At 52.1% G+C, this 14429-nt stretch overlaps 1 protein-coding gene across 3 annotated transcripts; it reads left to right on the top strand.

Moving 5' to 3' along the window:
* The first annotated feature begins 948 nt into the window (after positions 1-948).
* Positions 949-10189, top strand: Keap1 (kelch like ECH associated protein 1). Of its 3 annotated transcripts, none has more exons than XM_005346883.3 (6): positions 949-1159; positions 2406-3091; positions 5777-6462; positions 7781-7986; positions 8314-8490; positions 9006-10189. In XM_005346883.3, exons 2-6 carry the CDS (start codon positions 2453-2455, stop codon positions 9170-9172), a joined length of 1875 nt encoding a protein of 624 aa, XP_005346940.1. In that variant the 5' UTR covers positions 949-1159; positions 2406-2452; the 3' UTR covers positions 9173-10189. The 3 variants fall into 3 exon arrangements, with proteins under 3 accessions (XP_005346940.1, XP_005346939.1, XP_013201745.1); XM_005346882.2 differs by lacking the exon at positions 949-1159 and adding an exon at positions 1189-1446 and having other exon boundaries at positions 9006-9210; XM_013346291.2 differs by lacking the exon at positions 949-1159 and adding an exon at positions 1470-1604 and having other exon boundaries at positions 9006-9210.
* The last annotated feature ends 4240 nt before the right edge of the window (positions 10190-14429 follow it).

Below are 14429 nucleotides of genomic sequence, written 5' to 3'. Positions count from 1 at the left end.
AGAGAGAGAGAGAGAGAGAGAGAGAGAGAGAGAGAGAGAGAGAGAGAGAGAGAGAGAGAGATTGATTGTTAAAATGGCTCAGCAGGAGGAGGTGCTTGCTTGCCCAAATTTACACACAGCCTGAGTTCTACCCAGGCCCCACAGAGGGGAAGCTGGGATGAGTTTCTGCAAGTGGTCCCCTGCCCTCAAGTACACACAACACAAAAATTCCTGTAAACAAGCCCTGAGTGATGTAACTGTCTTTAACCCCAGCGCGCAGGAGGCAGAGGTAGAAGGGTCTCTGTGAGTTTAAGGCCAGCCAGGGATATACAATAAGGCCCTGTCTCAAAAAGAAGCTACAGGGCTGGAGGGACAGCTCAGTGGTTAAGAGCACTGGTTGCTCTTAGAGATGACTCAGGCTTGATTTCCAGCTCCTGCAAGCTCACAACTACCTGCATCCCCAGTTCCAAAGAATCCCAACCTCCGTGGGCACCAAGCATTCATGTGCTGTACATACAAACGTACATACATGCAGGCAAAACACACTCATACATAAAATTAATAAGTGAAAAAAAAAGTTATAAGACTGGAGAGATGGCTCATCATTTAAGAGTACTTGCTGCTCTTGCAGAGGACCAGAGTTCCATGGCGGCCCACAATCACCTGTGACTTCAGAAGGCACTGCACGCACCGCACGGTATCCAGACATACATACAGGCAAAACACCCATACACCCATAGTAAATTACAAATTGAAATAAAAACATTAAAGTTATTTTAAAACAATATATATTATAGCTTTATATATATAATAGATATATGTATATCTCGACCAGGCTAATGGGTCTAGCTGGGCCGCGTGGGGTGTGGGAGGGTCCGAGGGTGCAGGAGTACAGACAGCCTAACCCGGAGGCAGGCTCCTAGGGCCGCCCACACCCACGCCCTGCTCCCTCCGCCCGGCACCTGCAGGAAGGGCTGGAACCGCCTCTGTGTGCCCGCCGTTCGTTTCCGCCCTCCCGCTCCTCCCACGCGTGCCGCCCGCGACCCCGCAGCACTGCTGCCCCGGATCCAAGGCCCCCCGGGTCCCCCTCGGCTCCTCCCGGAAGCGTGGCGCGTGGCGGGCCGGCGGCGCGGATTGGACGCGTGGCACCAACAGAGACACCCGGGGGGGTGGGACGGAGGTGAGCGATCGCCCGCGGAGATGCGGTGGGGAGTCAGCTCCGAGTGCCGTCCGCGGTCGCGCGTGGGGCCGTGCACGTGGTGGGGGGAGAGCGTGCCCCCCCCCAAGTGCGCACCCTTGTCGCCGAGCTCGTCCGCCCGCGTAGGGTGGCGGCCGCGGCCGGCGAGTGGAGGGTAGGGGTCGCCCGCGGCCGGCGCCCCGGGACTCTTATTGTGACAGGGTGGCGCGCTGTGCTTAGTCACCGTGACCCGCGCGGCGGAGGCGGAGGCGGAGCGCGGCCATGGCGGGGTGAGTGCGCCGCACCGGGGCCGGGCCCCGGACCAGGCCCTGCGGGCTCTCCAGGCGTCTGGGCTGCGCCTCCGAGCGACGGGGTGGCCGCTCGAGCAGGCACCGGGCACCGGGTCGCCGCTGCACAGCCCCCTGCGTAATGCCAGGCCTGAGCTCCGGTAGAGTGTGGTCACGCGTGACAGTCGCTCACTTACTGGGGCCCTTGGAGCATTTCATCGCCCCCCCCACGGTGCTCCAATAGACACAACACGGGGTGGGGGGTGCGACTCCAGCTGAGCCCCAGAACCTGGGGAGCCAGCTGCAGACCCTCTCTCCACGGCCCCTGGCCCCAGGTCTCCAAGGGTCTCCTCAGTCCCTGCTGCCCACCGTGGGCGGTCTGTCCCAGAACGTGGGCACTTCGTGTTTCCTCTACACACTTGGTTGTATTTTCAGGCCTTCTCTGTCCTCCTGCTCTGTCTCTGGAGCTCAGAACAGTGTCTAGTACACTTGGCAGGCTCTCTAAGTTTTGGTGAGGTGTTGAAGAAAGGAGTTTGACTTGTTGGAAGGGAGGGCAGGATGGCTGGGACGGAGGAGTGAGGAGGTTGGAAAGGGGCTGACTCCATGGGACTTGGCAGGCCAGAGGTGGGTTTCCACTCTTGGGCTCGGTGAAGAGTGTTGGTTCTCAGCAGAAAGGGGCATGATGTGGCGCGTTTCTTAGCCGGGCCTTCAGGCTAGCGAGTTACTGGGGAGAACTTAGTTTGAATGGAGCCGGGTGTGTCCAGTTTACTTGGCTTGGCGAACTGCTCTAGAAACCATTGCATAGTTTTTCAAAAAGGAAGCCTGGATGGGCATAGTAGCACACACCGTAATCCCAGCACAAAGAAGGATCAATAAAAAGAAAGGATCAAAAGGAAAAAGGAAGCGTGGCAGGCTCTGGCCTAACTGTGCAGTTCCCAGCCCTGTCTTTTCCCTCCTTCCAGGCCCCTAACTACTAGTGGTGGAACTGTATCTTCTCACCAGGAACCCCATGCAGCCAGAACCCAGGCCTAGCGGGGCTCCCCGCAGCAGCCAGTTCCTGCCTCTAGGGTCAAAGTGCCCCGAGGGGTCAGGGGACGCGGTGATGTACGCATCCACAGAGTGTAAGGCCGAGGTGACGCCCTCCCAGGATGGCAACCGCACCTTCAGCTACACGCTAGAGGACCACACCAAGCAGGCTTTCGGCATCATGAACGAGCTCCGATTGAGCCAGCAGCTCTGTGATGTGACGCTGCAGGTCAAATACGAAGACACCCCAGCTGCCCAGTTCATGGCTCACAAGGTGGTGCTGGCCTCCTCCAGCCCGGTCTTTAAGGCCATGTTCACCAATGGGCTTCGGGAGCAGGGCATGGAGGTGGTGTCCATAGAAGGCATCCACCCTAAGGTCATGGAGCGACTTATTGAGTTTGCCTATACGGCCTCCATCTCCGTGGGCGAGAAGTGCGTGCTGCATGTGATGAACGGGGCGGTCATGTATCAGATTGACAGCGTGGTCCGAGCCTGCAGCGACTTCCTCGTGCAGCAGCTGGACCCCAGCAACGCCATTGGCATCGCCAACTTCGCCGAGCAGATTGGCTGCACTGAACTTCACCAGCGTGCCCGGGAGTATATCTACATGCACTTCGGGGAGGTGAGTGAGGGCGAGGGCTCAGCTGTCACAAGGAGTCTGGAGGAAGGCCTCTTGGTGTTTTTCCTTCCTCCTGTCCCCCCAGAGGGGCTCATGTAGCTCAGGCTGGCCCTAATCTGGCTACTACTCTGTCTCACCTGTCTCAGTTTCCTCAGTACTGGGATTACAGACATTCATGTTCACAGTTGACTGAAGTGGAACCCAGGCTTTGTGCTTGCTAGGTGAGCAGTCTCCCCGCAGAGCTTCATTTTTTGGATTGTCTTCTTTAGGTGTACTGTTGGTTTTGTTTGTTTTTTGTTTTGTTTTGTTTTTTGGTTTTGGGGGTTTTGTTTGGTTTCTTTTCTTTCTTTTCTTTTCTTTTTTTCTTTTTTTTTTTTTTTGAGACAATGTCTCTTTTGGAGACAGGTAGACCTGGTTGTCTTGGGACTTGCTCTGTAGACCAGGCTGGCCTGGAATTTACAGAGATCCACCTGCCTCTGCCTCCCAAGTGCTGGGATTAAAGGCGTGTGCCTCCACTGCCCAGTCTGAAGCTGTTTTTTAACTCCTGTCCTTGCTGTCTTATTCTGAGATCACGAGGCACACACCACCATACCCTGATAAAGTAAAAATTAATTTTACATTTGTTCACATGTGTGTTTGTACACATGGACAGGCTGGTCTTGTGTGGAGTTCGGAGGACAACTGGCAGGAACTGGTTCTCTCTACCTTATATATGCTTCTAGGGTTAACTCTGGTCATAGGGCTTGGCAGAAAGTGCCTTTACCCACAAAGCCATATTGCTGGACTGAAAACTCAAGTTATGAGCCCCTAATCTGGGAGACCCTAAGAACAGGGAAGATAAGTTCTCACAGTGTGTCAGCAGCCTGCTTTCTCTGGGGTCAGAAGTTGGAACAAGACAGATGTGATGGCCAGTGCTTTTAATCCCAGCACTCTGGAGACAGAGGCTGGTGGATCACTGAGAGTTGTAGGCCACTCTGAGCCACACAGTGAGACCTTACCTTTAGAGAGAGAGAGAGAGAGAGAGAGAGAGAGAGAGAGAGAGAGAGAGAGCGAGCGAGAGAGAGAGAGAGCGCTACAGCCTTGCTTGGTCTTTCTTGGTCTCAGGTAATGTTACTGCTTTCATTTTCATTTCTTAGTGCGGGAAGTCTTCAAGGGAAGGTAAGAGGAAAGTCCCTGGAAACGTCACAGTCAGCAGCACAGGTGGCAGTGACCAGAGAGGCTGTGCCCTGGACATGACAGTGCATTCTGAACATCACCAGTCCCCAGATCCCAAGTCTGAAATGCTCTAACATCTTTTTGAATATGCATATGTCACCCTCAGGTGGACAGTTCCACACCTGACCTCACCAGATGGGTGGTGGTCAAAACAGGCATAGCATGCCTTAGCTGGCGGCCCTTGTGTAGCACACGTGGGGCCCTGGGTTCCATCCCACCACACATAAACCAGGTGTGTGGCACTGAGCAGGCAGAGGCAGGCAGCTTTATGAGTTGGAGCCAGCCTGCTCTACTACATAGCGAGTTCCAGGCCACTCCCCAACACACACCCATATGGACCAGCATAAATGTATTTTGCTTATTTATTTAGATTTTTGAGACCGCTGGTTTTCATAGCCCAGGCTTGTCTGGAAACTGAGATTCGCATGTGTCAGGGTCCCAAGTGTGAGACCTGGACCACCAGGGCCCACTTGAATTTCTGTTTCGTTCCTGAGGTGTCTATCATCTGTACAAAATAGCCCTGCATTGGAAAAATGCCAGTCTGAGACATAGCCTGTCGGTTATTTTATATTTTATTTTGGTTTTTGGAGACAGGGTTTCTCTGTGTAACAGCCCTGGCTGTCCCAGAACTCACTCTGTAGATCAGGCTGGCCTGGAACTCACTGAGATTCCCCCTGCCTCTGCCTCCCAAGTGCTGGGATTAAAGGCGTGCGCCACCACGCTGACCTCCTATATTTTTTTTCTTATTAATTTAAAGTTTTTATTGTATTTATTTAGGGGGCATACATGTGCCACAGTTCATGTGGAGGTCAGAAGACAACTTGCAGAAGTTGATCCTCTCCTTCCATAATATGAATCCTGGGGGTTGAAGTGAAGTCCTCAAAAACTAGCCATTCAACCAAGCAAACAAACCCAGTTCCTTACTGAGCTGGTAAAGGCTCTCACTGCCAAGCCTGAAGACCAATCCCAGGGACCCACATGGAAGGCGAGAAACTATCCACCAGACATGAACTGTGGCATGCTCCACACACATACACAATAAACCAATAAACAAATGTAATTAAAAATACGTTTTGAGAGCAGGTCTTACTATGTAGACCAGTCTGGCTTGGAACTCACAGACGTTCTCCTGTCTCTCCCTTTCAACTGCTGGGATTAAAGGCCAGACTAGATTCAATTATTTATTTATTTTTGAAACAGGATCTTATAGTGTCCTCTTGGCTGGTCTGGAACTGGCTACGTAGACCAGGCTGGCCTTGAATTGACAGACATTCTCTTGCCTCTGCCTCCTGAGTGATGGGGAAATTACAGGCATATGCCATTATGCCTAGCTATACATTTTTTTAAAAATTAAAACCCAAATCAAACAATACAGATGCATAAAGAAACCCCACTGTGTGCCCTGTACTCTTTGTGTGGGTGCTAGGCCAGGAGGGCTTCCCAGAGGCAGCCTCTCACCTGCGCTCCCTGCAGGTGGCCAAGCAGGAGGAGTTCTTCAACCTATCGCATTGCCAGCTGGCCACGCTCATCAGCCGCGATGATCTGAATGTGCGCTGCGAGTCGGAGGTGTTCCACGCGTGCATCGACTGGGTCAAGTACGACTGCCCTCAGCGGCGCTTCTACGTGCAGGCACTGCTGCGGGCTGTGCGCTGCCACGCGCTCACGCCACACTTCCTGCAGACGCAGCTGCAGAAGTGCGAGATCCTGCAGGCCGACGCGCGCTGCAAGGACTACCTGGTGCAGATCTTCCAGGAGCTCACGCTGCACAAGCCCACGCAGTCCGTGCCCTGCCGCGCGCCCAAGGTGGGCCGCCTCATTTACACAGCGGGCGGCTACTTCCGACAGTCGCTCAGCTACCTGGAGGCCTACAACCCGAGCGACGGCTCCTGGCTGCGCCTGGCCGATCTGCAGGTGCCACGCAGCGGCCTGGCTGGCTGCGTGGTGGGCGGGCTGCTGTACGCTGTGGGCGGCCGCAACAACTCGCCCGATGGCAACACCGACTCCAGTGCCCTGGACTGCTACAACCCCATGACCAACCAGTGGTCGCCCTGTGCCTCTATGAGCGTGCCACGCAACCGCATCGGGGTGGGGGTCATAGACGGCCACATCTACGCAGTCGGGGGGTCCCACGGCTGCATCCACCACAGCAGCGTGGAGAGGTGAGCACGGGGTCCCAAAGGGAGGGCACCTGTTCTTCCCACCCCCAGAGGAGGCAGGGCAGATGGCATGTTCATTCTCAGTGTCCAGACTTGGGAAGTACTAGAGGGCTGTCCCAAACCTATAGGAATCGCCAGCAGCTGGGGACTATGGGAATTACCACAATACATGAAATACATTATGCTAATTGTGTATAATTATGATAAAATGTATCATCAGACCAGGGACGTAGTTCAGTGGTAGGGCACTGGTCCCTGGCTTGCACCCAGTTCTAGGTTCTAACTCCAGTACTACCAAAAGAGAGAAGGGAAGAAAGAAAAGAGCCAGGGCTGTGACTGGCAGAGCTTTTGCCTAGCACCATATAAGCGCTGTCATCCCAGCGCTTGAGAGGTCAAGACAAAAGAATCAGGAATTCAAAGTTGTCTTTGGCAGTATGGCAAATTCAGGGCCAACCTAGGATATAAGAGACCCTGTCTCCAGACAGACAACTATCCCCCACACATTTAGGGCTTGAAGCAAGGTAGGAAAATGAGAAAAACTGAAAAATATTCCTGGTGCTGGGAATAGAATTTAGGGACTTGTGCATGCTAGGCCAGCCCTCTGCCCCTGATAACCCCACCCCCAACCTGCAAAGGGAATTTTAAACCTATGCCCTAGGGGCCTCTAATGTGTGGTCTGTGAATAGGATGGTGGGGCGATGTGTCACCTTGAGCGGGCCGCTTTCAAGAAGGACAGGGGCACTATTAATAACTCCAGGAACACAGGTATGGACTGGATGCTGCTGGCTAACCGGACGCGTTCACCCCATCTCTGATCATGTTGCTTGGAGGAGTACTGTCTGAGCGGTAGCCTAGTTGTCAGACTTTCTTGGGTTCTGGAGTTGGACACATGCAGTGATGTCCCTTGGTGATCCTGAATGTCCTACCCCGCATTTCTGATGTGAGGCCATGAGCTCCGGTGAGGTGAAGCTCACAGGCGATGCAGCAAAAAGGGTGAACCTGCTGAGGGACAGGACCTGGCTGTCACTTCCATAGCTGATGGCTGTGAGCCTCAGTTTCTTCCTCTGGAGATGGAGCTGCTAACACCCCTCCCTTGAGAGAAATAAAGCATCAGCCAGCAGGTGCTGCCTGCCTGTCACCCCAGCACTGGGAGGTTGAAGCAGGAGGATCTGGAATTCTGGGCTAGCATGGGCTACACAGCAAGACCCTAGCTCTAAAATAGAGTAAAAAAACAAGTGGTGGTAGATGGTGGGGCTCATTGTAAGGAGGCCAGCTGTGGTTCCTGGGGTGACCATGGTGGAATCGTGCGTGTCCTTTGCAGATACGAGCCAGATCGGGATGAGTGGCACTTAGTGGCACCAATGTTGACGCGGAGGATAGGCGTGGGAGTGGCCGTGCTCAACCGCCTGCTGTATGCAGTGGGGGGTTTTGACGGGACCAACCGGCTCAACTCAGCAGAGTGCTACTATCCCGAGAGGAATGAGTGGCGGATGGTCACACCGATGAATACCATCCGAAGTGGGGCAGGTGAGTGGGTGTGCAGGAAAGACCCCACCCAGCCCAGTTTTGGAAGACCGCCCTCCTCTCTTCCATCTTGTTTTGTTTTGTTTTTGTTTTGTTTTGAGTCAGGATCAAACAGACTGTCCTCAGAATCGTTATGTAGCTGAGGATGACTGTGAACTCACGATCCTCCAGCCTGTCCAGCACTGGGATGGCAGGCCTGCTCCTCCACACCAAATTCCAGCTCGATTTCTAAGGGGTTCCTCCTGGAAAGAGTGCTGAGGGAGGAAGGTGGCTTCTGGGGGCCCCCTTAAACCAGGCCTCAGAGTGACTCTCCGCTGTGCTTCTGTTTAGGGGTCTGTGTGCTACACAACTGTATCTATGCGGCAGGGGGCTACGACGGGAAGGACCAGCTCAACAGCGTGGAGCGCTACGACGTGGAGACAGAGACCTGGACTTTTGTAGCCCCCATGAAGCACCGACGGAGTGCACTGGGGATCACTGTGCACCAGGGCAGGATCTATGTCCTCGGTGAGGACTAAGAAGTGGGTCAGGGTGGAGAGGACTCTGTGTTCATATCTCTTCTTAAGATTCGGTGCTGAACTCGGGAGGCAGAGGCAGGCGGATCTCTGTGAGTTCGAGGCCAGCCTGGTCTACAAAGGGAGTTCCAGGACAGGCTCCAAAGCTACAGAGAAACCCTGTCTCGAAAAACCAAAAAAAAAAAAAGATTCGGTGCTGAGGACGGAACCTGAGGAACACCTGGATGCTTGACAAGTGTTCTGTAACCGAGCCAAGCCCCAGCCCTCACTGGGGGATTCTGGGCAGGGGTCTACCACTGAGTCACGCCCCACCACCTTTGCGCCCCCAGCGCCTCCACCCTACTTCACTGGGAAGTCTAGGCAAGGGTTCTACCACTGGGCTTCAATTCCACCTCATCCCCATGTGTTACAGATGGGTGGCTTCCCCTTCCTGTTTTCTGTTGTCTTTTCATGGGCGTTTGATTGAGTCCTCTGGGGGAGGTGACCATCTCTTCGTTCTCTCTGCAGGAGGCTATGATGGCCACACGTTTCTGGACAGTGTGGAATGCTATGACCCAGACACTGACACCTGGAGCGAGGTGACACGGATGACATCTGGCCGCAGTGGGGTGGGTGTTGCTGTCACCATGGAACCCTGTCGGAAGCAAATTGATCAACAGAACTGTACCTGCTGAAGCACTTGGGTTACCTGAACACTGACAAGTAAGAACAACAGCCCATCCAGACCACCACTGTCTTTGTACAAAAAGAAGGAAGAGGAAAACTAAACAAACCCACAATCAGAACACAGGGACAGGAGGCAGCAGAAGAAAGCATCTCTCTCCAGGAAGGGCGGCTGGGATGCCGTGTGGATGACGTTGTGGAAGAGCAGAACTAAATCCATATGCCTGTTTGTCACAGCCCCTGGAGCATCCAAGACAGTCTGGCTGCGGTGCGGTATGGAGGAGCACCCTCACAAGTGACAGGCCCCTATACCCTCTGCCTGGGATGAGGCCACCAGCACTCAGACTCCTCTCAGGGGGAGCAGGCAAAACAGGGGTCACACGTGTTTTCTTTGGTCCCTACAACTTGGTGATCAAATCTAGGGGACAAGGGGAAGAAGGGGCCAGGTGAGGCCAAGAGGCTGAGGCTTCCTCAGGAGCTACAATCCCCAGGGACAAGCCTGCACAGAGAACACTGGGCCTCTACGCCTTGGATAGTTATTTTGTTAAGTAACCCTTTAACTTTCCCATGGAAATTAAAAACGGATTTAGCAAGTGTCTTGTACATAGGACCTCAGAGGGTGATGGGATCCCTCAGGGAGAGACAGCTCTTCGATTGAAATACACTCGGATCTTGATCGGGGCTGGTATTTGAAACCTGTCTGTTTTCTCCGCGTACCATTGTGCATTCTGCTCATATGGGGCATCTTGTACCCTTGTGGGCCACAAAGCATCTGTCAGTTTTAGGTGCATTAGAAGCCAATGACCTAACTTTTGTGCCACTTCTCCTGGAGCCTCCTGTGTTTTGCTTGATTTTGAGACAAGGTCTCATGTAGCCCAGGATGGCCCTCAGTTCAGATCCTGAACTCCTGATCCTCCCTCCTGCCTCAGCCTCCTGAGAGCTGGGATTACAGTTGTATACCACCAAACCTGGTTCCTGCTTGTCCTTTTTGTACCCAGGAAGCAAAATAAAGATTTCTGGGACCTTGAGTGTGGCTCAGTGGATAGAGAGCTCACGTAGCACTCATGAAGTCCTGGGTAGCATCCCCAGCACATATAAACCTTGCTGGCCCACACCTGTGGTCACAGCAGAGGAGGCAGAAGCAGGAGGGTGAGTTCAGAGTGTGAGTGCACACCAGCTCAAGGCCAGCCTGACCTACATGAGACCTTGCCTCAAAGATAATAGTAATAGTTGTATTTTATACACTCACATATGTGTGTGTATGACACACACATATACACACACACTTGATTTTTTTTTTTTTTTTGGTTTTTCGAGACAGGGTTTCTCTGTGGCTTTGGAGCCTGTCCTGGAACTCGCTCTGTAGACCAGGCTGGTCTCGATCTCACAGAGATCCGCCTGCCTCTGCCTCCCGAGTGCTGGGATTAAAGGCGTGCGCCAACATCGCCCGGCCCACACTTGATTTTTCAAGACAGTGTTTTCCTGGCTGCCCTGAAGCTAGCTACGTCTCAGAGATCCACCTGCTTCTGCCTCCCAAGTGCTGGAATTAAAATCATTCACTCTTGTTAATACTTTTACTTATTTTATTTCTTTTTGTTTTTCAAGACAGGATTTCTCTGTGTAGCAGCCCTGGCAGTCCTGGAATTCATTCTGTAGACCAGACTGGCTTCAGACTCACAGAGATCCACTTGCCTCTGCCTTCTGAGTGTTGGGATTAAAGGTGTGCTCCATCGTGCCCAACTAATAATATATTTTTGTTTGTTTGCTTCTTTTTTCTTTTTTTTAAATTTATTTTTTATTTTATCTGCTTTGGTGTTTTAGCCATGGCTGTTGGAGTTACAGTTGTGAACTACCATGTAGGGCCTGGGAATTGAACCCAGGTTCTCTGGAAGAACAGCCAGTGCTCTTAACTGCTAAACCATCTCTCCAGCCCTAATCAGCTCGTAATATTTTTAAAAGCATAGAAGAACAGAAGTTCAAGGTCATCCTCAGCTATATAGGAAGTTGGAGGCTATATGAGACAAGGTCAACAAATTTCAGGAGCTGGAGATGGCTTAGCAGTGAATGGCACTTGGGCTTAGTTCCTTGGCACCCATGCTGGGTGTGGCTCACAGACACTTGTATCTCCAGCGGATCCGATGTCCTCTTCTGGCCCCTGAAGGGACTTGGACACAATGCACACTCACACACATACACACACATTTGGAAATAGAAAAAAGTTTTTTCCTAAATGGCCGGGTAATTTTTCACCTAACTCAGAGTCCTTATCTAAGGACTTGTAAAGTACAGTTAGGAAGAAGGGACAAGCCTGTAACCCATTGATAGAAAGCTGACCAAGGAGGGCTGTGATGTCGGGAAGGGCAGGCAGATCTCTGTGAAGCCCAGCTGGGCTACATGGCAAGAGCCTACCAGACGACAAACAGATGACATATGTTACACACATTAGATCGCAGAGGTGGCTCAGTGGCCAAGAGTGTATGCTGTTCTTCCCAAGGACCAGAACTGATTCAAAACAAGAGCAGCCTTTGATGCCTCTGCTATCTTTGAGGCACTTGCACACAAATGCACACACACAGACAAACATGCGGCTATATGTGACCTTTTAAAGTCTCTCAGAAAGCAGGAAATGAAGCTCGGTAGTAGAGCCCGTACAGCAGGTGTGGCGGTGTACGCCATTGTTTGTTTTGTTTGAGACAGGGTTTCTCTGTGTTGTCCTCACTGTCCTGGAACTCACTCACACCTCAAACTCACAGAGATCCACCTGCCTCTGCCTCCTGAGTGCTGGGATTAAAGGTGTGAGAGCTACCAATGCTTGGCTATTTCTTTATTTATTCTTGGTGCACACATTTAATCCCAGCACTTGGGAGGTAGAGGCAGGTGGATCTTTGGGGCCAGCCTGGTCCTCACTGAGAGACCTGTTTCAAAACAAACAAAAAGAAAAAAGAGAGAAAGAAACCCAACAGTGAGGGTTGCAGTAAGCAAGGATAGGGCATGAATGAATCTCCAGCACCCATGTGGAAAGCAGGCAGAGACAATAGCCTGCCAGCCTGGGTGAAATGGTAAATTCCAGGTTCAGTGAGAGACCATGGAGAGGAGAGGAGGGGAGGGGAGGGAGTAGGAGAGGAGAGGAGAGAGAGAGAGAGAGAGAGAGAGAGAGAGAGAGAGACTGCTGTTCTTGCAGAGGACTCAGGTTTAGTTCCAAGCACCTGTTTAACTCACAAGTATCTGTGACTCAGGTCCTAGGGAATCTGATCCTTTTGGCCTGGATGAGCACCTGCAAGCTTGTGATGCAAACAAACTCAGAAAAGCACACATGCACACAGAGAGAGAGAGAAGGAAGGAAGGAGGATTTGGATAGCTGCGAGGAAGCCTGCTAGCATACTTTTGGTTTGCGTGTGCAGCCTTTGCTAGGTAGCCCTTTTAGCACTTCCGATATATCTTCCTTTTTATTACTTCAGTTACACTTATTTCTGTATTGGGGGAACAAGCCCACCACGACACTTGTGTAAATGTCACAGGAGTCAGTTCTAGGTATCAGTCTTAGATCATCGGGCTGGTGGCCAGCCCCTTTACCCACGAGCCATCTCATCGGCCCCGTCCTGGTGCTTCTGCTCAGCGTTTGGGTATGGGAAACTGAGTCCTCGTACACAGCAATGAAAGGTCCAGACTGATGAGGCGATTAACTCGCTGGTGCCATCCCTGTCTCTTGAGCGGGTGATCTTTGTTGTAGAGGGTTACAGCCCCCACTCTCAGGTTCAGTTTCCTGACTCTAAAGCTGCTGGATTCTCAGAATCAAGTGCATTTCCCATCTGTTGTTGTCTGTGAGGATGGGACTTTGGCCATCTCTCAGGTAGCACACCCTGCATTAGCAGCTGGATCAACCAAGGGTGGGTTTTGAGGGTGGTGCTGGGGCTTGAACCTAGGGCCTGCTGCACACTATGTTCTCTACCTCCAAGCTACAACCTCTGCCCCAAAGGGAGCATTTAGCTTTTCTTGCATGCTCTCTCTCTCTCTTCCTTTTTCTATTTCTTTCTCCCTCCCTCCCTCCCTCCACCCCTTCCTTTCTCCCTCCTTCTTTCTTTCTTGACAGGGTCTCTATACAGCCTTGGCTGTCCTCACTCTGTAGACCAGGCTGGCCTCGAACTCTCAGAGATCCACCTGCTTCTGCCTCCCAAGTGCTGGAATTAAAGGTGTGCGCCCAGCCCATGCCTGGATTTTTATTTTGGTACTAGGGATCTAATTCAGGTTCCCTTGTTTGTGCAGCAAGCATTTTACTGACTGCTTGTGACTACAAGTGACTCACTTCTGGTTTTGTTTTTTAAAACAGATCCGGGAACTCACAGAGATCCACTTGCCTGTGGAGTCCAGACTGACATCGAACTCGTGATCTGATAACTTCAGTTTTCCATGTGCGCAGGTTACAAGGCCTGGGAGTTTTTCACTTTGAATATGGAAACTCAGCAGCCCTGGACACCCCTACCACTCATCTAGGTCAGTCAAAATCTAGTTAAGTACTAGACTCAAGAGATGGCCCAGCAGTTAAGAGCACTTGTTGCTCTTGCAGAGGACCCAGGTTCATTCCCCAGCACCTGCAAGGTGGCTCACAGCCATTCCTAACTCCAGTTCTAGGGAACCTTCACAGGTACTGCACGCGTGTGGTGCACAGCCTACATTTTTGTTTGTTTGGTTTGGTTTCTCAATGTAGCATTGGCTGTCTTGGAACTCACTCTGTAGACCAGGCTGTCCTCGAATTCACAGAGACCCTCCTGCCTCTGCCTCCCAAGTGCTGGCATTAAAGGTGTGCGCCATCACTGCCCGGCCACAGCCTACATCTTAAAAAACATCTGGTTGAGCTGAGTGTGGCGTCTCGCACCTGTAATCCCAGCAACTGGAAGTCTGAAGCAGAAGGATTTCCAAGGATCCAGGCTAATGAACTTGAGAGAGCCTGTTTTTCATTTCATCTGACTTTTAATTTTATTACATCTGAGAGAGGAAGAAAGGAGAGCACCAGGTGTGAGAAGACCCGAAGGGGTCAGTCCTCATGTGGGCCCTGGGCATCCACTCAGGTCAGGCTCGGTGGGCTCAGGCTGAGTGGGGCATCATCTTTACCTGCGGGCCATCTTGCCAGCCCAAGATCTTGGTTTCAAGTGAAACAATAACAAAAAACCAGGGCCTTGAGAGAGCTGGTTCGGTGGTTAAAGCACTCACACAGGAGGGGGCATCTCACTTGAGAGAGCTGGTTCGGTGGTTAAAGCACTCACACAGGAG

Source organism: Microtus ochrogaster, chromosome 5 (assembly GCF_000317375.1).
Source record: "Microtus ochrogaster isolate Prairie Vole_2 chromosome 5, MicOch1.0, whole genome shotgun sequence".
In the NCBI taxonomy this organism is placed as follows: domain Eukaryota; kingdom Metazoa; phylum Chordata; class Mammalia; order Rodentia; family Cricetidae; genus Microtus; species Microtus ochrogaster.
The sequence above is the reverse complement of the archived record's forward strand: the minus strand, read 5'-3'. Positions and strand labels throughout refer to the sequence as shown.

Excerpts from the sequence above, each read along its gene's own strand:
- Keap1 (XM_005346883.3), top strand. The coding sequence starts at position 2,453 with ATGCAGCCAGAACCCAGGCCTAGCGGGGCTCCCCGCAGCAGCCAGTTC. Across the intron at positions 3,092-5,776 it reads TCTACATGCACTTCGGGGAG|GTGGCCAAGCAGGAGGAGTT; the intron begins GTGAGTGAGGGC and ends CGCTCCCTGCAG. Across the intron at positions 6,463-7,780 it reads CACCACAGCAGCGTGGAGAG|ATACGAGCCAGATCGGGATG; the intron begins GTGAGCACGGGG and ends TGTCCTTTGCAG.